Source organism: Pithys albifrons, chromosome 19 (genome assembly GCF_047495875.1).
Source record: "Pithys albifrons albifrons isolate INPA30051 chromosome 19, PitAlb_v1, whole genome shotgun sequence".
In the NCBI taxonomy this organism is placed as follows: Eukaryota; Metazoa; Chordata; class Aves; order Passeriformes; family Thamnophilidae; genus Pithys; species Pithys albifrons.
This window is the reverse complement of record NC_092476.1, coordinates 5,511,772-5,539,233: the sequence shown is the minus strand read 5'-3', so window position 1 is coordinate 5,539,233 and position 27,462 is coordinate 5,511,772. Positions and strand designations below refer to the sequence as shown.

The window sequence follows — 27,462 nt, the reverse complement described above, 5'->3', positions numbered from 1 at the left end:
ATCAGCAGGAATTGATGCAGGGATCAGGCAAGGAGTGGCTGTTCCCCCTTGATGGAAGGCAGGCTTTGGGAATGTGCTGCTGTGCTGTCAGCAGTGCAGGAAAATGAAGTGCCACAGCCTCAGTGCAGAAAGCCAACAGGAGTGACTGAGCTGTGGATGTCAGGTGTGTGCTCAAGGTTAGATCAAACAGCCTCTGCAAGCACAACCCTCTATTATTTCCAACCAGCAACTCCATGAGCTGTGACTGAAAAGCTGTTTAGCACAGCAGTGATCTCTGCAGAGCCCCTCCTTAGCTGTTTTCCCAACCTGGGGGTGTGTGCCAGGCTCTGTGTCTGTCACAGAGCACCAGAACGTGCTGCCCCTCTGCCCAGTGCTGGCAGCTGGCATGAAGTTTGTAGGGCAAGTAATCATGTGACATTTTCTTTCTGTGGCTTGTAATGACTTATCTCAGCCTGTGAAAGATGCCAGTAGCCAGCACACTATTTAAGGGAGAAACACAGCAGTGCATGAGCATCTTCTGAGCTGCTCCCTGTAAGAGCATCCCAGGAGCACCCAGCACACTCCAGCAATGCAGGGGGACACCAGCCAGGGCTGCAGTGCACAGGATGCACAATGCTAAAATCTCAGAGGCACAAAGACCATAATCCACTTCCCAATGTGTCGCAGAGAGAACAGAAGGCCCATAGCTCCAGAACACTCAGCCTATTTCTCTCTGCCAGAGATTGTAACAGCTCAGAAGGAATGAGCATCAATTGCTTCCAAGGGAGATGTGTAAAAGATAATGTATGTTGCCTTTTTGGCAGCAGAGATTCACTGGAAGATAGTGCCTTGGAGGCTTTATTACTTGTGACCTTCACACAGAACCGAATACATCTTATTTTCTGAATAATTTCAGCCTGTGGATACAGCACTTGATGGTCTTTCTAGCAGAAGAAGATTAAAATCACACCTGCCTTGTGAAAAGAGGTTTAGGCAGAAAATTGTTAAATGGTTACATCCAGATTGATTGGAAAATTTATGACACTTCACATGGAAAAGACTGCTAAGATGACTAGAAGTACCTTCTTATGGACTCAAGCTCCTAAATCAACTCTGAAATTTATTATGAATATGATTATCAAATATACCAGTTAATAAAAAAGATTGCCTAGAGGCAAAATCTGTAGCTTCATGATCACTGAAAATACAAGTTTCAGTTGATCTCTGTGTCATAGGCTAATATTTTTTAGAAATCAAAATATAAGCAGAGTAATCCTGGAAACAGGTCAAATCAAACTAGTTAATGGTAGTTCCTTTGGCTTTGGAACTACCAGCTCTAAAGAATTCCTACATCATTTTTTTTTTAAAGAAAAAAATTCTTCCGAATTCACACTTGATTTTTGAGTTTTAATTTGAATTAGTTGAACAAACCTACTGAAGGAGGTTTATTAAGTGCAGAGAAACTGCACCTGCAGAAGGTTGTGGTGTCATACACTGGGCAGTCTCTTCCATCAGTGCACCAGTTTGGCTTCAACAGGAGCAAAAACTAAAGAGCTGAGTTTTACACACAACTCTGAACACATTCAGTGCGAGCTGATGTGATTCCAGTTGTGCTCTCACTGAGGAGGACACAGACTGGTATTCATGGCCATACCACTGATTTTTCTGTAAGAGCCTCTGTGTTTCAGGCACATGGCAATGTGCTTTAGTGTGATTTATACACTCCCAGTAGAAGTAACATCCAGAAGGTTTAGTTAGTACAGATTTGCTGTATTTGGTGTTCTCAGTTCTGTCTGAACTTCTATCACAAAGCTACCAAAGTCACATCAGTAACCATACATCCCACAGAAATTGCCATGTACAAACTCACTATAGATGTTTGCTATCAACAAGTTTTCTCAGTGTGACCTGACCAAACAAAGGAAAGCAAACATCAGTCATGCAATAAAAATTGTATTTCTTTCTGGTTTATTTAGCCAAGTTTCAGCACTGTCCCAGGCAGACAGGAAATGGAATGAATTTTTTGAGACTTGTGGGAACAAGAGAAAATTTTCTTATAAGAAAAGCTTTCCACCTTGATCTCTCACAGCAATGCATACAATGACTTTTTGCTCTGAGATGTAAGAAAGATACTTTATGAAGCTCCTACCCTGATTTTCAAAGAGCTGGGGAAATTTTGCTGAACTGGAGTGGGACACATGGAAATAAAATCCGTTTTGGCTTGAATTCATCCTAGAGGAGCAGCAGTGCTTTTGTGCTGCCAAAGGAAACCAGCAGAGCAATAGGCCAATTCCTGGAGCACTCACAACCAGCCTTCTACCCACTGCATGGGAGGAGTATTCATTTAGTTTCTGTAGCATTAACTGTGGCCCATTTAATAGGAAAATGGTCTCTATACATAATTTCTTGGGACTTGGCCCAGTGATTTGCTCCTCAGTGTTATGATGTGCAGTAACACTTTCTGCTATCTTTGTGTGTGAGTTATTTCAGAACCTTCCCAATGCCTGGTGCTCTTTCTACTTCACTGATTTGCTGTGATTGTGACTCTACTAATAATCAGCCTCTTGAAACCTCAGTGTGATGATTTCAGTAACAGCACATCCTAAGTTTGAAAATCTTAACAGCTTCAAAAGGAAACAAAATTTTAGTGCTTGAAGTGAAGTGCTTCCCTGAATCACAGATAATTCTGAATGTACATCACTTGCCAAAAGATACTAAATAAACTATCCACATCTAATTTCAAATTTATACTTCAGGTCTCTTACAATCCCGAAGTTCTCCCTTTAACTTCTACTTTTTGGCATGTTTCATGCACATTCTAGTTTTACTATGTAGCATATAAAATCAGAGTGGACACAACCTTTTAAACAGAGAGGGTATTTGCAGGTTGCTGAGGAATAATCTCTATTTTTTGCTCACACAATTGAGTTTTCCCATTTCCAGTTTCTCTTCCTCCAAAAAATACACTCCAATTTGAAGGAAAAAAACCCCTCTATAAACTGTAACCTCTGGGAAATTTCTTCTCTGATACCATCTGAAGCTGCCTCTGCTGGTGGAAGGATTTTGTGATGCATTTTAAATCAAAAGTTCTTATGAAATGCTGTGTGGATCCAGCAGTTCAGATGGACTGACTAATGCACCAGTCCTCAGCACTCCTCACAGACCTGCCTGGGCATCTCCAAAGATGCCAGGGATTAGGAAGTCTCCAGCTCTAGATATTTCTTTGAAAAAGTAGGAAGCACAGTTTTTGCAGCCTAGTGAGGCTTCTTTAAGATCTCTTTCCCCTGAGGTAACACTTCTTATAACTCCTTAAAAGCCTGAAAACACTCTGTAACTCATTAAGCAGATGAACCTCATTTTCTGCACTCAAAACAAACATATCACTTCCAAGGCAACAGTGGCTCTCCATGGGCTGAAGATGCATTAAATTCCCAGTCAAAGCAGGTGTTAACAGAATGAAACCCCCAGAACATTGTGATGACTCAATCTTCCCCCTGGGAATTCCTCTTGATGTGCATGTTAGAGGTGGCTCTTTCACACATGCATTACCTTTCTACTTCTTTTAAGCACTCATGAGTTGCTTGTCCTGGTAAAATCATGGCTGGTCCCTCTGTAATGGAGGAGAAGGTGCTTCTCCTCTAATCTTTGGCTAGAAATTACCTTCACACTCATGTAAAACCACCTGTATGGTAAATCTTAGAGTTTAAGATCCATGAAAAGTTACTTGGGCACTGCAAAGCAAGTGGACACCCACCTGGAAGATGGTCACCCAAAGAGGACACCCAGTCTTAGGAGGACACTCCTATTTTACAAGAAGATAATTGTAATTCCAGGTATGAACTCCCACCAGATCCCTGACATGGTGTGCTTTTAAGTAACTAGGGGGGTTACTGCAACTTACTAGCACGTACAACCAGAAACCCTTAATCTGAGACACAGAGGGTATCCACATTTAGTTTATTTGTAAACTGAGTATTCTATCTTTAACTTCTTTTTGTAGTCTGAGGTGCATGAAAACTTGATTATAACAAGCCATCTATTAGTAAGTTTTGGTGCATTACCTTGATGTCAGATGAGTGCAGAGAGCTTGTCTTCCTCTGCTCTCCTATCTACTCATCTCTTCCCTAACTCAGCTGTGTGGAGCAGGATCCTACAGGATGCTCCATGGCTTGAATTTAATAACACACAAACAAGGGGAAAAAACCCTCAAGATGTAAGCATGGAAGCTCATAAATACATTTTACTTCTCCATTGCACACACATTTCCTCATATTTTATCATGAATAAGGTTTAATTAAGTTGAAACTCCTGCATTTGTCAAAAGAGTTTTTTAATTATTCCTTCTTTTTTTTCTAGTTCTTCTTATCCCTAAATTGTATAGAAATCCTATTAAATTTTGCATGAGGAAACAAATTCCACAGATCCTGCCATTGGCAATGATTGTTCTGGCCACTGACTGCACAGGAGCAGGTGCATGGGGCACCAAAAAGAGGTTTAAAATTAAGTAAGCGTCTTTTCACTCCTTAAACAACATGAGACCCATGTTTTGGACTCAGACTCAACATTAAAAAAGGTGTAACTTTAAGGCAGCTTCCCTGAATTTTTGCCTTAAGATAGAAGCACCTTAGGGCCAAACACCTGCCACAGGTTTTAAGAAAGCAAAACAGGCAAAGCTTCACAAGCAGACTAATAATGATCAATTTTCCCATTTCTGGAAGGAAAAGCATTTGTCATTTCTAGTTCTTCTATTTCCAATCCCTGAATTTGGGCAACTGCATGCACTAGGCAGGCCTGTATAAATGCTTTCTTTATTAGCAGGATCTCATCCCCTCTCACAGGCTGAATAATCCATCATTTTCATCTTCCCATTATTCACTGTACACATTCTGTGAGCTAGAATTAACACCAACAGTGGCTTCCAGCTCGTCCTTTAACACTGACATGCAAACCTGGCAGTTCCTCACATTAAGATACATTTACTCTTTTCAAAACACCTTCAAGTTGACTAGTAATGCTACAGTCCTTGACTTCATAGGCAGTATAAACTTTTAAATGGTAATTGAGTCATCTTTTGATGAGCTGAAAGGGAGAGCAAAGTATGATGTTGCCAACAGCATGCTGTTTGCTCAGCAGTAAAGTTTATGGAGTACTGCTTTATTCAGACAAATTATTAGGCTCAGTACAGGTGGTTGCTGGCTGACACACAGTCATGATGTACAGAAAATCCATACCCATTACCTGGCAGCATCTCCCTGCCTTGGGATGTGGGAATTTACAGCTGCCTTTGGAGCTTTGGCCCACAGGGCTGCTCAGCATGGAGCTGTGGCACTGCCCTGTGCAGAGCATAAAACTCCCAAGCAGAAAAGGTTGGCAGGAGGATCTAGTCCTCTCTTCAGTTTTTTTTGTGTGTGTGTGTGTTTTTGGTTTTTTTTTGGTGTTTGTTTGTTTTGGTTGGTTGTTTTTTTAATAACTACTAGAACTTCTGACTCTGTGTGTGGGGTTTTTTTTTGATAATTGCCATTAGCACTATAGATGGGGAAAGGAGACATGTCCCCCCCCGTAAGCACCATGTTCTCTTTAGCTACTGCGAATTTCATGAGCTGCTTGTTCTGTTGGTTTTAAACTGAATCTGGATTATGCAGGAGTCAATAGTGCTGTGTTTGCTGCCAAGTTTTTATCTCTCTGACAATCAGAGGCACTGCTGAGAAACATCCCAGTGAGGTCCATTCATAACTGAGTTTTCTGTTTCCATTCTGCAACAGTACTTGCACCAGCATTTCCACATCATGTTTTGTCTGCTGATTTTCTGGCTCAGTTTTTTATTTTGAGTGTCACCAAAAATGGCTGAATCTCAGCAAATGATTTAGAAAGTGGTTCCCCTTCCTCTGTTAAATGGATGAAAGCCTGAGTGCCTCTTTGTTAGTTTAAACCACATTTGTGTAGACATTGTACTCTTTCCTTTAGAGGATCTTTGTTTCTTACATTTTAAAGAGAAGGCAAAAGAATAAAGTAGGATTTCAACTCTATCAGCAGATTCAAACTATCACTTTCCACATGGATGTAACTTATTTTATATTCCTTTAAGAGAGAACCTTTTCTCACCTGCAAGACATTTGCACAGTGCTGAACCTCTGAAAATCTGCCCCCCTTGCACAGGTTCTGATAATGATACTGGGCCAGGAAATACCTGTTGTCAACTTAGCATTCCATTTTCTGCCATTAAAACTGCTATCAAAAACCTGATAAAGGAGAAATATTACCTCTAAGGAAAAGGTTCCAAATGGGTGAGGCTCTGTTTAAATTAATGGAGCTGTGCTGAATTTATTAAAATTGAGGGTTTGCTTCTCCACTATTTTCTGTTTTTAAGATATATCCAACTTAGCCTTAACCTCTAATATCTTTGGATGAATTGCTAAATCCTCACATGGCAGCCCTTGCTGAACATACAGCAGAAATAGCATTCCTCCTTACACAGTTCTTGGCTGACCCAGTTTCTCTGTTCTTCTGAGAAACTCTGGTGCTGTCTCTTGCTTTTCTGTAGCTTTTATGTATTGTGCTGCTTTCTATAATGCTCCCTTGTCCTCAAGAGACTCAGTGCCAAGTTCAGTGCTACAGCTCCAGCAGAACGACACCAGCCCAACTCAGCCTCCCCTGGATTCACCTCAGGAATCAGGGAACTGAATGGTTGTGACACCTTTGATTTCCCTGGATTTCACATATCCCAGCTGACAGGAATAATGGCATAAAGCCAAAGGTAGAATCCATTTCAGTGTGACTTGCACATGCCTTATGTCCCCAAAAATATGGTTCTGAATGATCTATACTTCTAAATCAAGATTCTAAATCAAACTCGTGTTGTGGACTCTTCAAACTCTCCTGCCCTTGGTTGTACATAAACCTTGTACTTCTCTGACATCTTCATTTCTTTTCTTGTGTTAAGATTAAAAAGAAATATATAAAAAAACCCATGCTCTTCTACATTTTCTCTGGATTGTCATTTATCTTATTGTGGCTCCTCTGACAGCTTGTAATGCTGCCAGAACTTGCATTTTAAAGCACTTTTCAAATCTCCTTTTGGATGCCACGGTCTGGCCTCAGTTCACCCAGCTGAAACCTGGCCAGGGGTTTGGAGGAGCAGCAGGGATTTCTTTCAGAAGAGTTAAGGGTGGAATAAGCAGCATCAGACCTCCCTCCCCCTGCAGCAGTTCTGGAAGGTTGGGCTTTGCTCTTCTGAAGTCTCCTGGATGAGGCTGGTCACAGGTAGCACTGAATGGGAGAAAATGCCAAAGCACCATTTTCTCAGCCTCTGCTGAGGAAGGTTCATCAAATCTCTCAGTGGCAGAAAGGAAAATCCTTTGTAAACCTTCACTGCCCCTTCTCTCTTCCCAGAGGGACAGAGAGCACAAGGAGTACTCCCAGCAGGGCATGGCACAGGCAGGGCTGTTCATGGGCACTGAGGGTGAGCTCTGTGTTATGCCTAGAAAAGCACAGACCACAACAGAAATGTTCTTCAGAACCAAAGCAGAAATTAATTTAGCATTTTCAGACTTAGAGAGATCCTGCTGTGGCAATCTAAGTATTAAAAAATTCAGGGTTTGAAAACACATGGATGCACCATGTACAGTTACTGCTCAGCAACTTGACTGGTCCTAAAGACATCACCCAGAAAGGGATAAGAAATTTAACTTGTTCTACCATTGTGCACTAATTAAACTGTTTAGTGCAGAGATCAGCATAAATAAGGAATTAGCAAACAATGATGTGAGCAGAGGATGATTTGTAATATCAGCACATTGATGCACTGGGCACAGATACTGTAATTTGACTGGCAGTGCTTTATTAAGTTTTGGCAGCATTTAAGCAGACTGGGAGTGCTGCTATGAAGCTCAAGCACATTAATCCCAGCTCCAGCTCTCGTTAATACTGATGAGTGAAGGCAGTTAATTGAATTATGTATGAAGTACTGCTGATTAAATATTTCGCTCCTTGCTATAGAATTAACTCTGTTTTATTAACAGCCACTGTTGTCTCCAATAGTGAATGTCAGAGGGACCTTTTCTCAGCCCTCCCCTTTCACTTTTTCTAACCATCTGCTCAGGTTGGTTATGTATCTACCCCTTTATTCCTACTTGTACTGACCTTTGAAGAAAGTATTTTTGCTTTTTCCATCTGTCTCTGTGATACTGTAAAAACTTTATTCCCTTATAGAACACGTCTCAATGAAATGTTTCAATTAGTTTTTCTCCTTGACAATAGAGGAAGATTCTACAGATTACATAAGCACAGACTTTTGATTGATGCCATCTTAAGAATGAAATATAGCATTGATGGACAGTTTGCATTTTGCTTCATTGCTGATTTCTACTTATACTTGTTATGATGTTTAGGAAAACTGTATATAAAACCTCTCTCAATGAGGGAAAGGAAGGAAAAATTCAGGCACAGAATCTCAGGTTACAAAGCAGGGCTTTACAAAATAAATAAACTCCTGTCCTTTCAGGAACTCTTCTGAATAACCACAGTAATTCCTGTCCTCACCAGCTGGCAGATGTTCACAATTAATCTCCAAGACAAGACAGCTGAGAGAGAGAGCTCAGTTATTGAGCTGCTCAAAGACAAACATGACAAGAGCTAATTAGGAAAGTGGCAATGGTTTAGAAACAAGAACAGCAAATGCCTCAACATTCTCAAGACACGAGGGTTACTCCTGGACCATGTTCTCAAAAAGCCACATCTCAGAGTTCTTTCATGCTTTGCTCAGATGTGTGATGAGTTGGCAAAACACAGAGAAACTACATTCTCATATATATTAAAGAATATGGAATAAAGGATGTGCAGTGTGTAAAGTCACAAGCTTCTAAGGACAAGCATTTTAAAAACATGCCCTGTTGGAGGTCTGACAAAGAGCTGCTCTGTTCTTTGCAGTGCAGAGGAGGCAGAGCCCTTTCAGGATCAGCCTTGGAATACTCCAATAAGCTTCCCAGTGATGTTCGTATTCCTGGCCATATATAAGAGGTTTTCAGTCAAATGAAACAAAACACTGTGACAGAATACAGCAAATATATTTAAATAGTACCAGAGTTCAAGGATGACAGGTTTTAATACATCTCAAAACACAGAAATGCTGCATTTTCACTATTCCACGTTGCTTTGTAATGCATTTATTTCATAAAGACAACTGAGGAACAATCCTTTTAGAGTGTCTTTGGAGAACACAAAGCCCAGAGCAAGTACCTTTGTATAGATGTTTTGGGACTTCTGCTTTTATTTCCATTGCTTACACTTCTGTGTCCCCAGGAAAATAACTTTTGATAATTAAGTTGATGTGATGATCTAGATCAGTGAAGGAAATGCTTATAAAACATTGTCTAATGAAAGTGAATCAGATATTTCTGAACTCAAACTGCAAGAATACCTTCAGTTAGGATCAGAGAGTACAGCAAGGCCTCTAATGCTGCTTTGACATGACATTTCCCTTGGTATTCTTTTAATTATGATGTTCTAAAACAAAATTTCGAGTGTGCAAATAGTTTATTTGAAACCCTGTTTCACAATACAAGTTACAAGACAGGATTAATCTTGATTTTTTGTCTACTCAAATATGATGGTGGCCACAGCCAGAATAAAACACAAATTCAGCTTTCCCAGCACTGGGAAAGACATTCACCACCACGTAGCAGGAGGTGCCTCTCCAAACCCAGTGACTTTCTGTGTTTTGAAGGGTGGGTACAAGGAACTCAGAACAAGGACTGAGGGTGAACAGAGAAACCAGAGCTGGAAACTGTTCTTCAAGTTCGAATCTGAGTCACTCACCATTGCAAAGTTAATTTCTTTTGCGTTGGTAGATGTTTTGAGGAGAGCAGAGCTCCTGAAGACACAAGAAACTGGATGATGTAATAAATTACTCTGGAAAGTGCTTGTTATTTGGGGTGAAGGCTTTAGCACCAGGAACCACTGGAAGAAATGGAACATGGAAGAACTGGATTCAAAGGAGGCTGGAAGAGTGAATGTCCACAGCAGGTCCAGCTGGAATTTTGAACTACCTATGAAAATATTGATTCCAGAGTCACAGGCTGAGGAGCGGATGAGGAGGAGGCTGGTAGCCATCTGTGGAGGAAGCTTTGCTTGTTTCTCATGGGTTCCAAAGATCATGAAGTGCTGCTGAGGGTGCCAGCTGGCCTGGTGCCATGAGGCTTCTCTGTTCCATCAAACAATCTCTGGGAAGCTTGCCCATGGTATCATAGCACACATTCCAAAACAAGTACTGCTTGGTATTTCTTCACTCTGAAAGCTGAAGAGAAGCAGATTTTCTTTCCAAACCTCAGACTTGTAGGGCTCCTCCTGGCTGGTTGTGTTGGGGCCATGGCAATGTGAATCTCAGGAGAGTTGCTGGCAGCAGAACTGGAAGTGTTTGCTTAGGACTTCTGTCTTTTCCCCAATCTTTTTGGCTTGCCTACATGAACACTTCCACATGGCCCATTCCAAAGACTGTGGCTGAAGAGTATCTACTGATTTCCACTGCTTTCCCTGTTCTTGAATCTCTTCAGCACTGTGAGGGCAGGTGATGGTTTCTCACATTGACTGTTACCTTTCTGCTCTCTCAATCAAACAGGCCTTTATCAAGTAGACAGAAATGAAACCCTCTTCTTTCTTGAAGCAAGAGCTGAATCTTGAGGCTCACTATCAATTTTTTACTCTTATAGTCACATTTAACACTTTTGAATGGCAATACTATGCAGAGCTGAGAAACATAAATATATCTGAAAACCTCAAATGTGTTAGTGCTTTGGATTGACATGCTTTGAGATGCTTTTATAACATGGAAATCTTATTTAATTTTATTTAGTTAGTTACAATCAGCTTGAAAATGGAGATTAGAACAGGAGCTGCATACCAGTCTTGTAAGATTATATTATAATGTGTACAAACTAACCAGTTGTAATTTTTCTGATCGAATTTTATTTTTATACCTCATTACTATCATTTTGGTTTTGGTAGAATCCCAAAGCAATTCCCACACCCAGATTATTCCCCACACCCTTTATGCTAGGGCAAATCTGAAGTAAAAATGGTGAGAAGAGGCTTAAAGTCCCACAGAGTCTAAATTTGGAATGAGAAATACCTACAGAACACGGTGAACTCAGTAGGTGATTCATTCATTTCCTGTTGAAGATGATTCCTAAAAGCTCAAGTATCTCCAGAAGGTCACTCCCACCTTCAGAAAACATACACAACAACTTATTTTTAGAGTTCTGTAGAAATGCCTTGCCCACACAGTAAATTGGACATATGTTCTTGGATTTAGCTGCCAGTTTTGTGAAAGTTAAAAGATTCTGGGCTTACTGTTTTTACTACATAAAATCTCCCATTTATTTTGGTCAAAGCAAGAACCAATTTTGCATAAAACCATTGCTCATGGCCCTTGCAATCAGAGCTAAGTCTGCTGTTGACATTCTTAGGTTTCATTGTGGGTTGCTGCTCCTCCTACAAGCACATTCCTGAGTTTAGACACAAAAACTGGGAAGGATGTTGGATCGAGCCCATCCCAACTTGCATTGCTAATCAGAGTGAAAATGAGAACTCTGTGCCTTTGTGCTGCTGTCCCTTTGCACAACATGGCTATGTTGTTCCTCCACCCAAAACATCCTCTTCCTCCTCTGCTGCTTGGCCCTGGTGCTCCCTATGTCTGCACAGGAACGCTGCATGTTCACCTGGATAGAAAGGAGGGAGTCAAACACCCAAACTCCTCTGGTCTTCTGTTAATTACCTGCAGTGGATTCCATGCCAGAAACACGGACAAAATTTCTCGTACACAGAACTGTAAAGTTGGGATGTGTTTTTTCAGGTGCAGGTAGAGTCAGTTTGTTGTTTGAGGTACAACAATTATGTCTGAAGTTTAAAAAAAGCTCAAATCCACAATCCAACTATCAATGAAAACATTGATTTGGATGTCACACTTGGCAGTGAACAAGCTATTTTAAAATAATAAGAGTATTCCAAAGGTACATGAAGAAACTCGAGCTGTTCATTGAATACAGTCTGACACCCAAATGTGGTGAAACTACAAAAAAGAAGAGTAAGAATTTTTAGGACTAATATGAAACAGGGTAAAAGTGCCAGAGAGACATTAGAACTTTCCAAGATGACCCACCTTTTGCATCTACAAATAAGACAATAGGCTTTTCTCTATATTGTTTGTCTGACATTAATGTAGAACTAGATATTATTATCCCAATTTCCTGTGGCTTATTTCTAGAAACCTGATATTTCAAAGCTCAAATCTTATCAGAAACATATTCAGCAAAAATGTACAATGTTAAAAACCACACAAGAATGCATAAATAAGGTGACTGACTCTTGAAAAGACATCTTGTGCATCTCTTTCAGTTCTTATAAGAATTTAAAAAAATTCTGAAATTCTCTGTGCATTTTCCTGCAAAGACCTCTGCATTCAAGGAGCACTTTATCCATCTCCACACATAATAAAAATCCGCTAATTAAGTTCTGTCTTGTAGAATAATTTATATCTGCTGTTCTCCAGCCACCAGATTAATTTGTACCACACATGTATTATTTCCTAGTATTACATAGAGTATGCTGTAGATAAACAGTTTGTGTAACAAACATTTGAATCTTAAATGTTCAAAATGTCTATAGATACAGGTGTGTATACACAGACAAATGTGTCTGTGTGAATCTCAGCTGGAGAGCCACACAGCAAAGAAGGTGGTTCTGTAAATCCTGCTTTAAAAAAAAGCAGAAACCCAGTATGAGCATGACTAGAACAATTAACCTGAGGAGTGAGAGGCTGGTGAAATGTAATATTGTGAGCATCCTCTCCAGCCTTTGGTGGCTTGGTTTGCACTGCACAGTAACTGGGTCTCTGGAGGCTTTGGCTGTTTCAGAAGAAGGAAATGCAAGAAGCAGAATTTGATCACTTATTAGTGCAATGCCTGAAGACACAGGTTCTGATTGTTCTTTGTCTTGTTCAAACATTTCTGCCTGTTCTTTGGAGCAGGTGGGTTCCTGGAGCTCTCCAGTGCCTGAAAGGCTCTGCTGAAGCCATGGGGCTTCCAGGATCAAAGAGCTCATGAATAGGCTGAAGTTTGATCATTTCTGTTGAGCTTACAGTGAATTCAGACAGACATTACACAAGTTTGGGCATTAGCTCAGCCAGCCAATGAGGAGATGTAAATATATAGGGGTTATGTCCATCCATAATATGAAATTCTCTATGTATTTGGGATTACATCTATTCAAAATATAAAATGCTCTCTGTATTTGGAATTATGTCCATTCATAATATGCAATTCTCTATATATTTAACAGTTACTTTCATGGAAAGTATGGCAGGGAGAGACTATAAAATCCTGTTGTACTGGGAGAAGATTACCCCCAGCCACTTGGAGGTGAGGCACAGTATCTTCTTGGCTTTACTTAAAATATCTGTCACGAAGTGAAGAGGCAAGTTAGGGAGTGAAAAAACATACCAAATTTAGAGATTCTCTGAATAAGGACACTTGAGTCTGGTTCTATTTGTTAAACTTCTGCTGTAAAAGGAAAGTGCTTCCCAAAAATACGAATTTCCTGCATATTTAACACTACAACATGGAGGGCTCCTGTGCAGCTCAAGGCAGTTTTAGAAGTCACATCAGTAAAAACTTTCTCTTATAATCCTGAAAGAATATGTACTGGGCTCTGCTGAGTGCACTGCTTTAGAGAGCAGACTCTGGCTATAAATGCAAATATGGCAAGCCACAGGATGGGCCATTTGGAGGGAAAGGGGAGTTTTCCTTTACTGACACAAAACAAGACAGAAGTCCTTGTGCCAATCCTTTTGCCTTCAGTACAGAAAAGCACAACAGAAATGTTTGTTGCCTCTCTCTATCCAAGGACAGAAAATGGAAGGGCCTCTGCCAACAATTCTGTCTCTAAAATCCCACAGAATGCAAAGAAGGACCCAGTGCCCCAGGCAGGGGGTTTGCAGACAGGTCACAGCACAAGAGTCAGGGCTGTGTTTCTCTCAGAGGCAGAGGTTGCACAGAGAATGCTGCTGTGTGGAAACATGACCATGGGTGTGTGGTTGGTGAGCAAAAATACACCTTGAAAACACTTGTGGAAATATTTTCTTATTAAAGGCAGCTGACATTATTCCAACAGCTTTGTATTTAAGAGCCTGCATCCACGAATCCCCTCCTGCCCAATTAGGAACAGCAAATCCTCACTGCAAATACATAGCCCAGCAAGACTACTCTGTACTAAGGAGCTGAAGGAGTCTTTATGTACATTATGCATGAAAACCAAAACAGGCTCGTGTTGCAGAACAAGGTCAAGCAGGAAATTGAAAATTAAATGCCAGTATCTCAGTAACAGCTTCCTGAAGGGCACATTAGAAACAGTTTACCAGAAATCTTCCCAGAAGCAGGCAAGAAACAAGAACATCTTTCACCTGAACCCATTTCTTCTGCCTATTCTGCTTTAAAGTAATTCAACTTTCTCTGAATTTTCATTTAAGGGTCTGGGAGGTGGGGAGTTAACTAATACTTCAATTATTTACCCCACTTTCAACACCTAAGAGAACAGAGGATACTCTTCCAGGCACTAAAGTTCTTATTTAAAGATGATTTAAGTACTTTGGAACTTTACAGACAGAATTATGATGGTCTTCAGGCACTAAATGCTACAGTAGGTGCCTCCTGGGATCTTCTTATCTTCTTGCCTAAGCCAGTTGGATGCTCAGCTCCCAGAGCCTTTGGGACAAACTGTGAGTCTTGGGTACTTCCCTCCTTTTCCTTGGCCAGTCGTTTGCATTTTAAAGCACTTAACTGCAGTTTGTAGGTCTGGCCATCAATCTTAAAAAGCCACTGGGACTTAGGCTGCTAAACCAGCTCTGAAAAGTGAGAACTATTAGAAAAAAAAAGGTCTGTGTTTCAAACTGGACTTCCTAAATCAAGAAGTGTTGCTTAGGAAACTGAGGAACTTTTCTTCTGTATTTCATAGTGTTCACATTCTGGAGCCCCTCCACATCTTTATCTTTACAATCTAATGGTATTTTAGGCAGAGTTTTAATGCAAAAAATATGCAAATGTAAAGTGCTTGTTATATTAATGGACACAAACACTTGTGACTTGATAAAGAATCTGGGAGAATTTGTGTTATCATCTACAGCTGTTACTTAGAGCTCTGCATCATTCCTTAAGTGTGTAACTGTGCCTACCCAAATGTACTATTAATTGAGGGAAGGCTGTGAAAAGAGCAGTTACAGAATTAGCAACAAGCAGTGGCAGAGCAGACAAAAACCTGAGTATCATTAGCACAAGAGAAGAGCTTCATGTCTTTCAATTCCCTGCATTTTTTGCCACTTTTAATTGCTACTTTTCCTTTGGTCCTCTCCAGAATTCCACTGTGGTTGCTCTAAGAGGTGTAGGAATTGAGTCATATCTCTGCACACAACTCTTATCTCACATCTCAACAAATACATAATTTCCATTTGCATCTTTTTCCCCCCCTCTTCATTATTTTTTTAACTAGAGTAGGCTTTGGAATTGCATGAAAAATAATGTCAAATGAGTTGGGATTAAGTATTTAAAATTCTATCTAAAAATGAATTTTCTCTGGATGGTGTTTTTTACTGGGAAACTAAATCCAAGCTGTTGACAGTGAAAAGGATGTGACTTTAGCTCCAAGACAGAACCTGTACAAGTCAAGTGGAAGGACTTCCATTGGCTTCACCAGGCTCTGGATGAGGCACCATCTTCTTCCTACTGTGCACTCTAAAATTAAAACCACAAGTCCTGCCACAAAGCAATAAGCCCATAAACATAAAACTACAATGAGCAATAAAATCTTGAGAGACTAGTTTCGCTGTTACTTTAATTTATGCTCCTGTTAACCAATTTTAAATGCACATTAAAATACCAAGTAATTCTAAGGATGTCAGTATCTGGTAATAGAGCCTGCCATGGCCATGCAATGGAAGTGTTTGAGCCATATCCCATTAGACTTCAGTCATTTATTCTTTATTTTAAGAAAGCCTAATTTAAGACTAGGATGAAAGGCCATTTGAAGATGCCCAAATGCTGGATAGGAAAAGCAAGATGGCACCAGAACTCCCTCCTGGGAAATGGCCTGACATGCACTAAGTGAATGGGTGTTCTGTAGCCATGGCCTGTGTAGCCTAGTTTGAAAATACAGAAAGGTTGACTACATAATCTGAGATGTTCTCTCCTATGTCATCTGCTGCGTTCTGAGTCAGAGAGAACAACTAAATCCTGCAGTTCTAAATTGGGAGTAAAGCTGGGAATTAGCCATCCCTCCCAGCTGTATGTTGTGCAGGGGCAGCTGGCCCGTGATGTGGCTTTAAAAGAATCTGACCAAGGTTTGGAGGAGCAGCTCCTCAGAACTGAGCATCTCCTCCCCCCTGTTCCTCTCAGTGCTGTGGCAACACCAGTATGATCCCAGTACAAAGCTTTTTTCCCTCCATTCTGCCCCTCTCCTCCATGAGAAACAAAGGGTATGGTATTAAAATGTGATTTCCTCAAACAGCACATTATTAATGTAATTGCAGTGTAAACACCCTAGAAGAAAAGAGATGAAGGCTGCACTACACACAGCTGTGTAAATAAGCACCTTCACTGCACTTGAAGATGTTGGAAAGAGATGGTTTTAAATAAAACCATTGTAAAAGGAATGTAATCTTGTAAATATTGATTTTTAATTTTTTTCCTGAAAGAATCAGCTTCTGATGGCCTTTATTCAAGGGATGTAGCACTTGTCTCAGCAAGCAAATCCCACTGTTTTCAGTGTGACCTATTTTCAGACAAAAGTAATAACCCAGGATTTTCCAAACTGGCAGCAGCTTGTTTTTGTAGGGACTACTTCAGTCAGGTTCGCTTCCTCATTATCCCAGTGTAGGAACAAAGTATTGCCTGCATTTCAGAGACATTCCTAAACCCAGCTTGCCCAAGGTATTTCTGGTGAGCAAGGAGGAAAAATCTCTGAAATGTCACTGTTCCACTGCAAGTGCTTTCACCTTTTGGGTTGGTTTGGAACTGAGACACTGTGGCCCTTCCCTGGGTGTTCCTTGGGCCTGCACAGCCACCCTCCCTCTTTCCTCACTTCTGAGCTGTAACACAGGGTGAGATAATGCCACAATGTCACTGCAAATAATCATGGAACATTCCTCAGCAACATTAATATGAGGGTCTGGTAATGCACAAGAAGGAGGTGCCAAGCCCACAGTGCCCATTCTGTGCTGGGGCAGCTGCACCCCTTCATTTTGGTCAGCCAAGACACATGGGATTCTCCAAAGGATCTGCAGGAACATCTTTGCCATTTCTAACCAACAGCACAGGGCACTGGGCAGACCAGCCTGATGACACAGACATCTGAACTGGCTGCTTAATTCTCTCCCAGCTCCACACTGCTGCCTTGAACTCCCCTCATCCATCTCTCTATGCCTCCATCTCATTTCAGATTTGCAAAATGACCTCTCTGTGTAAAGATTCTCATTCCTCACCCAAACCCCCCCAGCTGAAGCCCATGGACATTAAAGACCCAGGCAAAATAAATTAGGAGGAGGAAGAGGTCCTAGAGAAGGGCCTCTGTGTTGGGGTGGAACATCTATTAGCTGTGTGTCAAGTGAACAACTTGCAGTGTGACCTGGTGATTTTGTGCCACATGCTGCAGTATTTTCTCTCGTGCCTGGGCTCTGGAGGGCTGCAGGCTGTGCTCCTGTCTCCATCTACTCCTGAGTTACAGCACTGCCATTTGCACTGCTCTAGTTAACGACCTGTCAGGTTTCCCATTATGATGTTATGCTGTTATTTGCAGGGTTTATGTCCTGACTATAAAGTTGGTGACTGCTTGGTCTGGGAACACTAATGCGGGGGTTTTTGTATATTTTATAAATATAAAAGGAAAAAGTGCCCTAATATAGCACCACTCTCTATTCAGAAAGGGAAAAGGTGACAATTTTAAGTAATGTTTTCAGTAGTAGAAAAAAAGCAATCAATAACATTCAGGAAGGTTCCTTTCTTGGGCAGAGTCATTACCCATAATGCGATTTCCAGCTCGGTACAGGGTCAGTAGGTACCTGGAAATGCATTAAGGTGACTGGATTTTATGCTGAGTTCCTTTGTTAGAGATTGTAAATCTTTCAATGACCACAAATAGCGTGTGCCCAGAAATACTGTGGTGGGCTGATGTTACAGGATAGCTGTATTTTAATCCCTGTAAGTAACAGCAGTAAAACTTCTCCAAATGTTAATTGCAGGTACTTGCAGGCAGATGTGGTAAATGATGAGCATGGAGTTTGCTCCCGGGTATGTTCACTGGGTTCGTGGTTCAGTGAATTCAACACTGACCTTTTTAGAGAGGGGTTACAAGAGGGAATTTTCACTGAGTACAAATGAGTGGTTTCAGACTATCAAGTCTCTAGAAATCCCCTAACTGAGGAGCCCAAGTAATCCTACACGTACACACATATGGACTCTGAGAAAGAGTCAGGTTAGCACGTTATTGAGTAAATGCTATGATCAAACAATCCTCTGATTCCATATTTACAAGTTAAATCACAGCAGTCTATGAGAAAAGTACTTGCACAGCAGAGGATGTATCCAACTTTAGGTAAGAGTCTCATTTCCTTTTCTTTCTGACCTCCTTATCAGACAAGGCTTGACAGGGATGTTTTTTGTAAGTAACAGTAAAGCTTCCACTGCCAAGAAATAAGCAGAGTTACTCTGTGTAGCCATGTACAGAACAGTGTGTGGTCTCAGCTCACAGGAGTTTATTTCAGCCACAGATAAGGGTGTAGCTGTAGGGGCCACACTTTTCTCTGTAAGAAGGGGCAAATTCTACTGTAAATTGTACTAGAGATATCTGAATTAAAAACTGCACACTATTTATATAAAGTCCCCTCTAGTGCTGGGTCTATCCTCAGTGTAACAGCTGGGAATAATCTCTCTGCAGTCACTGCCACATCCTGATGTTAACAGTCCCCTGGAAATAGGAGGTGGATTCCTGCCTGATAATTGCACATTGTAATGACCAGAGCAGCAGTGAGGCAACATCTCAGTGCCACTCATTATCCCCATTTCCAGGCTACACTGCAATCCCTTCCAGTCCTATCTCATCCCACACTGATTGATGGGAGAAGTGCTAAGCAAACAGAAGCTGAAGCATTGTAACCCTTCTCTGATTAAGTCCAATTACACACCACTGGGGAAGAATCTCATTAGAATAGAAAAATACTATTCCTTATAATTCTCAGGGACTTCTTTCTTCACAGGACAGTAACTTATTTTACTCGGCACCATGAAACTCTTTAAGATTTTTTTTTGACTGTAGGAAGTGATGACTGCTACTGTCCTGTACAAAAACAGGTGCACACACAGACAAAAGACTACAACTAAAATGTAACTAATAGCCAAAGCTCTGACTCTTGAAAGGTCACAGAGGTGGCTTGCAGGCTTTTCACTTTTAACAGGCTTAAAGTGGACTTGGATAATAGTAAAAAAGTAAGTGGTGTTAAATTTGCAGAAAGAGCAGTTACTTTATCAACAGTAAGACCTTCAAGATTCCGTAATGACTGTAGGACTCCACAGTGTGTAGGGCAGATGTTTTTGGATACTGCTCTCTGTTCTCCTGTATGAGGATATAAATACCCTAATGGTAACCAGCATGCCTTCAACTCCCTCCCAGATAGAATCCATCACCCATGCAGGTTGTGGCAGCCCTACCTACTACAGTTTTCTCCCAAATTGCTAAAACTTAATTGTTCTTTGTGCTTATAAGCCATTCTTGGTGTCTCTGCAAGGCAAACAGCAACCACTTCAGACGAGTGAGCAAGAGGGTTTTCAACTTCACCAGCAAGTACCTGGAGTGCTGCTGTCCCCAGAATGGAGGTCTAACCTGGCAGCAAAGGGTGGGGTCCAATAGTTTACAAGGACCTGCAGATTCCTGCCTTGAAGGTCTTCCTTATGAGCACATTCCTGACACAGAAGAGGGACACTGTGTCCTAGTGGGAGGAACCTGCGGGTTCAGCAGGGGAGGGCCTGGACAGGTGGTGGCACAGCAAGGAACAACCTGCTATTGCATGTGTTTGTTCCAAAGGGAAGGCTTGACCTTTGCAGTGCCTGGGGTGGCTGGAAATAGGCAGGGAGACAACTTGAATCATTGGGTCATGTCAGGATAGTGAGGCAAAGTCTGACATACACCTGTTACATGCAATTTTCCTTCTGTAGATAATAATCATAACTTAGGAGGAAAAACCACAACTAAGAAAGACAATGAGGCTGTAAAGAGAAAAGGGATCTGGAACCACCCCAGCAAAGAACTGTGTTCAACCCCAAGTCTGTCAAAGTTTAAAGTTTCAGGTTTTCAGAGTGCTTTATTGCAGTTAGTTGACATTGCAGGCCCTGTAAAATTTTGGTTTTTCTCACTGAGGGAGTGCAGGCAGCTCAGAGGGAAGAACAGTATTCAGAGATCTGTTTGCAGAATGGTTGTGGCTCCAGGCCATATGTAAGACAAAAGACCCTTGTAAAACGGACTGTGTGGATGGGTGTTCCAAGTGGTAGAAAGGACCTGAAGAGAGCAACTTCTTGAGTTTCAGTAACAAAAGCACCTATAAAGTGTGATCCCCAGTCCTGAGCTCCTGGTCAAGTGAGGGGCTGTGGGAGTCAAATCACAGAGCCACCAGGTGATCTGACAGCAAGAAAGTCTATGCTGAATTATATTTAACTCCCATGTAAAAACACAAAAAAATCTATCTAGTTTCCTTTCTAGTTACATCATTTATAAACAGACACTTCTTGCAGAATCACCAAAAGAAGTAAGAAACCAAGAAAATACCTGGCATGAAATAGTTTCCTTCAAGTTATCTTTAACTCACAACCAAAGCTGAAATATATAAACTAAGTTCAAATCAATAAATGAATGATTTCCAGAATCTATGCTCTATCACCCTAAAGAAATGAACTGTTCCAATATATTGCTTTCTAAAATAAAAACTGCTATTATTGTTCCAATAAATAATGATACATGGCTGGTTAATTCTTCAGAGTCAGCACCAGACTGCAGGATTTTGAAGTGTGTGTGTAGACTGTTGAAAACACTGCTGGAGCTCAGACAGCACCACTGTTTTCACTGACAAGCAAAATGCACCAGATGGTGAGTGATGCTGCAGCCTCCTGAAGCCCCAAAATAAGACTAGAAAAATGTTATAGTTAGTACAAAACCGAGCAATGCAGGAGTAGCAACCAGCAGGTTTGGTCTGTGTTATTCAGGCAGCCACATGAAGTGATCCCTTGAATGATGCCATGTATGACACAGCCCCCCTCTGTGACTGCAGGATGGCACAGACTGAGAGCTCTGCAGAAAGTTTGAGTGTAGAGGTTTGAAGTTTTGTATGTCTCAGTTTCAAGCCATGAACACACCAGTTCATGGCTCTTACAGTGACCTGCACATCAAAGGTTATTTTTGGACATGTACATAAAGAAATCTGTAGTTTAACAGAAATCTCAGCTCTGTAATAAAAAGTACCTTGAAGTCCACACAGGATAAACGAGGGACACTTGAACTGCCTCTGTGGGCCATAACAAGAGCACATGGTGATAGCAGGAAGTTTAAAATGAGGTTTTGGTTCTCATGATCAAGTTTGTCAATTGTTTCAGACTTCTTTTCCTTGTAAATCATCACCAAGTTCACGCATTTCCTCCTTGGAGAGAGTTTCTGAATGTTTCACAACCATTGCCCATGTTTCTTCCCTGTCAGTGTAGCTTTGCCAGCTGGTCTCTGTTAGGGCATAATCCCATCAATATGATCCTTGCAAGAGGCAGGCACAGCATTACCAAACTCTGACAGCCTTTTCCCTTTTAGAGCAAAATGAGTCGTGAAAGGAACCACAAACAGGGGATTTCTCATCTCAGGGGAACAGATGGCCTTTGATGTGGTGATCTGTAGCCCATAATGAATCATAGTGGATGTAGATCTTTATTTGGAATTAGAGGTGTTTTACAACTTTTATTATAAGGAAGGAGAAGAACATCATCTGCTCTGTCAGCAAAGTTCACTTGTTATTTATTTTGTTCACTTGTTCCTCCTCTTAGCCAAGGTTGGCACTAAGACTGTGTAAAGGAACTTTAGACTCAGAGTAATTTAGGGAAGGTCCTCAGACAGTGTCTTCCCTGGGAAAGAAGCACTTTATGCCCTCTCACTGACACATAGTCCAAAGCTTTTACAACAGGACAGAGTTTTGAGAAGTGAATTCTATGATCACAAAATAGATTTAACCACCTATTTTATGCTTAGCAAAGCCCACTTTCATAATGCTACAAAAAACCAGGAACAGTATGAAATGAACCAACACAGTCAGAGACACAAGAGGATCAAAGGTGCAGCACATCCACTTTAAGTAACAGAAATGGTATAGAATAGTTGGAAATGTGATTGTCTTGGCCACCCTGCAATTGCTTGCACTTCTCCAATGACACAACAAGTTCCCAGGCACAGCAATACTCAGCCAAACAAAAGATATGAAAAACATTATTTAAATATATTTTAACCCATCGTGAACTACCTTGTTGATATTCCATACCCAGAAAAAGCCTATGGAGTGAGAATTTGTAATAATATAAATTATTTGATTATTATGCAAATTACAGTCCATAAAAGAAAGTATTCCTTCTTCATCCTTGAACATTCCCTGAAGTTTAATTTGGAACCTAATTTGCATTCGATTAACATTTTAAAGCACTACTTACTTTCTGCTTTGTTTGCCCACATGATTTAAACTGTAAGAGCAATTCTTTGCTTTTAGAAAAGATGAGAGATGGGGGAGTGGTTTATGGCTCAGGAGCACACACAGAGACCCTGCCCTGATGCACCTTCCTTGGCAGCTCTGCCCCTTCTGCAGGGCTGGGCACCAAGACAGACCAGAGCCAGTTCCTGTGGTGGGAGAACCTGCCAGTTCCCATCGCTGCCTCGTCTGCTGGGCAGCACGAGAAGGGAAGGTGGGAAAGATGGTGTGAGGGATCGTGTACCTCATCTCTGCCTACAGATACACATCTCCCTCTCCTGCCTGTCAGATACACATCAAGTGCTTTAGAGTAGAAAGAAACCTGTGTCTGGATGAACATTAGAAAGGGATTTAAAATATGTTTTTTTCTAAAATCTTTCCCAGCCTATAGGGAGTCTGGGATTTGGGCAATGTGGTGAAGTGTGGTTTGATTTCAAGAACTGCTCAAAGACAATTTCCACAGGATCCAGAGCATTTTTTAGAACTTGTCTTAAATGCATCCAAAACAGATTATTAAGCAGAAAAACTTATGAATGGCATATCCTAAGATAGACATTCTGTGATCCACTCCTGCCTGCATTCTTACACAGCTGTACATGAAAGAAGTGACAGTTCAAAGAGAGACAGTGACTTTGCTTTGAAGTAGGTGAGAAGTATTCACCCAGATGAAGCTGTGACAAACTCCAGCATGTCCTCCTGGGGTGTTTTACAATGCTGTTGCCCCCAATTAATCATTTCTGTGCTTGTGGCTGCTCCCCCAAGCAGCTGAAGAGCTGTATTCATGTCAATCATATCAGCTTAGATGCCAGTTTTGAACTGCAGTGACAGACTCTTGGACAAACACTCCTTTCTAAGATCTTTGGGGGTGTTAACTTCAGGCCCTGGGTCAGGACAAACAGCTGTGGAAAGAAAACATCTCAGCAGATGGCTGTAGCTGTTTGCTTCAGTGCACATCAGTCAGCAGCTTCAGCACCAGCTCCTGAGCTGCCTCCAGCTATCACCTCTCAGGTGCTAATTAGCATCTCCTGCGAGATCTGATATGTGACTGCTACCAGGATGGATAAACTTAATACGCACTAACATATCCTTTGTGATGTGTTAGTCCGAGAGCATAACCATAAATGCATCCTTGAAATGCTTTAAATAGGGTTTTCAAAGACTCCAAAATCTAGGTGCTGCTGGATAAAAAAGAGAGTTGTTTGTTTTGTAAAATTTCAGGGCCTGTCTCTCCTGGGTGAGGCTTTCAGGCTGCAGAACTGAACTGGAAAGAAGGGTGGCAGCCTGAAAGAAGGGGGTCCCCAAATCAGCCTGGCTTTCTTCATGGCTGCTTCAGTGAGCTGTTCCTGATGGTGCCTCTGGACCAGTTCTTGAGGATGTGTGTTGAGGTTAGCTCTGTTGGTTAAAACTTGGTTGCAATAATGCCAAGGTCATGGGTTCAATCCCCTGTGTGGGCCATTGACTGAACAGTTGGACTTGATGATCCTTGTGGGTCCCTTCCAACTCAGAATAGTCTGTGATTACTTTGGGTTCCTCTGTGCCAGGTTAGTGCAGGATGCAACACATGGGGGTCATTCTGGGTGTTCCTATAAAGGAGGTGTCCCTCCACACCAGTCTAAAAGGTTTTCCTGGGAAGCTTGAGTTGTGACTGTTCCCACCTTCATCTTCTAAGGATGTTCCCAAGCCAAATTTCTCACAGGATTAAGACCAGAATATCACAAGCATTATTACCTGACCAGATACATTTCTTTACATCCTGACAGTTAAATGATTTTTCTCAATAACTTTAAGCTTAGGTCTGTTCAACAAATATTTTTGTCATTCATTTTCTACCTGAGTCATGCAGATCAGGAAAGCAGAAATATCTTGAAAGCAGATGATTATATTCTCCAGGTTGCTTCCCCTGCTGCCAATATTAGGAACTAAACATGCACAACAACACACTGGAGTGTCACTGACAGCCCAAGCCAATCTCAAGTAAATCTGAAAAGCTACTTTGTGCCACATCAGTATGTAATTAAGCTCCAGGCCTGTAGATGTTGGTTTTCACAGGTGGTTTTCACAGGCATTTCAGTGCCAGAAACTTGAGGTTTGAAATATTTCCCCTCATGTCCACGAGTATTTTTATCAAGACATGCAGCATTTTGGGTATTTTAAATGACTGTCAGATTGTCCCAGTTCTCTCAACAGTGAAAACAGGTCAGATCTCCAGGATCTTAGGAACAGCTCCCACAATAGACAAGATGTAGCAATTTTCATGCTGTGTTCATGACAGAACTTGAAGCATTACTTTATCTTGTAAGAGACAGCTAATACACATAAATTAATGCATACTCATCTCTGTTGCACTGCAAACATACTGAACAGAATCCTTTTAGCTGCCTCTTGGTTATTTATCATTTACTAAATCTCACTGAAGCCAAGTTATGAGTTAATTCTCCCTGTTTCTTGTTTGCAAAGCAAAAACCAGTGAAACTTGGATGCTGGGCTCATTTTCGATGAGGTTTCTGTCCTAATGTAGCCCTGAATCTGTGGAAATGTGATTATCCAGAAATGCTGCATCAGATAAGTGAATTCATCCAGTTAACAGTACTGCTTTTCCTATTAACAGAACACACACTCACAAAATAGCATCGTGTTGGTTTTACTGAGAGAAACCAGCAATGTCATCAAAGTGGTTTCTTTCCTGGAAAACAGCCACGGTCTCTGGCTGATGTGTTGACAGAAACCTGTCTGTCTCACTATAATGGGATGTTGAGTACTTGTGAACTTCAAATCCTGCAAAGAAAATCTTCCCCAAATTCAAATATAATAATTCAAATGGAAAAAAAAATAAAGCCTAAAGTTTTTAATTTACACTTACCTGGAACAAAGCTTCCCTGGACCACCTCCTTATAAGCCCACCAGCCTTCATGGATTTTTGGTGAATTTTGTTGAGCTAGAAAGAAAAAATGAAAGAAACCATAAAATTAAGGCAAAAAACAGGATTTAATTAGCTAAACTTTGGAAACTCTAAACAGGATACAGTCTTCTAGGGAAGAGTCATTCCTCAAGTTCCCAAGTGATTTTTATTCAATTTATAGAATCATGCAATGCATCTGTATCTTGGAGAACCTTGTCCCTGTTTCTCAAACAGTAAAATATACTCTGCTTCTGAAGAAACCATCACTAAACTTAACCATTCAAGTAGAAAATGAGCATTTATGGCACTACGGATGATTTCCATGCCACCTATAATTTCACTATGGGATAAAAAGCAGGGAAAAAGAGTGTGCTCTGTAGTCAACACCCGAGTCCAAGCTGGTGGATGAAAAGCAGTTTCTCCCTTTCCTTTCCCACGTGCTCCAGTAATGTCTCACTCTGAGGGGGAAGAAGTGGTAGAGTGAACTCAGGCAGTGAGAGCTGTGTCTGTAACTGCTCCTCCTCTCATCCCACGTGCTCTGAGCAACAAAGCCAGACCACAAAGGCACAGCCTCTGGCTTTCCAAACACTGGCTCAGGCTACAATGCTTTCCATCTTCTGCTTTCCATCTTCCTGGTCTGCAGTGAAGCACCTGTTACGGATCACTGCAGTGGATGTGTTAGTGATGCTCCCAAACCCACCCTGGTGGCTTGGCAGGTCACCTGCTGCTGGTACCTGTGTGTGACATGCAGCTCTGGCACACCTGTGTCTGACAGCACTGGGCAGTGACACACGAACTGATCACTACTCTCAAGGCTGTAGCAATCAAAAGTCTAAGCTTTGGATAAGGTTTGCCCCTGATCAGACTGTTGCTTAAATGACTTCTCTGAATTCCTCAACAGCCAAGAGCAGAAAGGTCTTGACTGGTCAGTTTGCTGCTCCTAAAGTCATTAGTTCTCTTTGTCTTGGAGGAAATGGGAACTGGAGCAAAGTTTGTGTTCAAAATATAAAATCTCTATTAATTGGAAATATTTTCACAGGGCACACAGACATACAGCAAGACAAATGTGCAGTTTTCTCCATGAAACAGCAGAGCTGATATTCAAATATGTTCTTGCATTTTGCTAGTTATGTTCCTATTTACAGCAACTCTCACTGAGATACAGAAAGCTCAGTTACCTTTTGCATCAATAACTTAAATTTTAGGTTGGTCTTCTCTTTAAGACACTTTGAATCTCTTGCAGTAAGCCCAAGATTTTTTTAACATTAATATGCAGCTACAGAAGATGCTGGATTTAGCATCTTTGTGCTGCAGTTTCATTTCTAAATCACATATTATTTACAGAAGACACAATTACCCTGGGAAAAGTTCCAGCAAAATAATAAAAAGTGTCGTTGTCATTAAAAATTATAAAGAGAACATGAAATTCAGGCTAAAAAGGATAGAAGATGAGGACCATTACATAATGTTCTATCAGTTCCAAACCAGTATTTAACTGACTGTAAACTGCAGAAGCAAAAGTCGAGCTGAAGTTAATTAAACATCCTGACAGAAGGACCAACACTTTGCTTTCCCAAAATGCAGCCAAGCCAGTGGGATGGGGCAAACGTGGATGGAGATCTGCCCTTGCTGCTCATGCCATGACCTGAGTGGTGCCACGTTAAACTGAAGGGACTGTTCCACTGGGCACCTTTACAGTTTGCATTTCCTTCCTTATTTTAGTTTTTATAACATTGCCTGGAGAACTCAGCCCGTGTATGGCCTCACTGTGCTGGGCTGCACTACACAA

The 27,462-nt window shown here is 41.2% G+C and overlaps 1 protein-coding gene across 2 annotated transcripts in view; it reads right to left on the bottom strand.

The window, feature by feature from the left end:
- Positions 1 to 27,462, bottom strand: part of CA10 (carbonic anhydrase 10) — a 176,773-nt gene that overhangs the window by 115,818 nt on the left and 33,493 nt on the right. For both annotated transcript variants that reach the window (XM_071573875.1, XM_071573876.1), the window contains one exon: positions 25,635 to 25,709. In XM_071573875.1, coding sequence (XP_071429976.1) covers positions 25,635 to 25,709 — 75 coding nt within the window. The remainder of the gene's footprint in view (positions 1 to 25,634; positions 25,710 to 27,462) is intronic.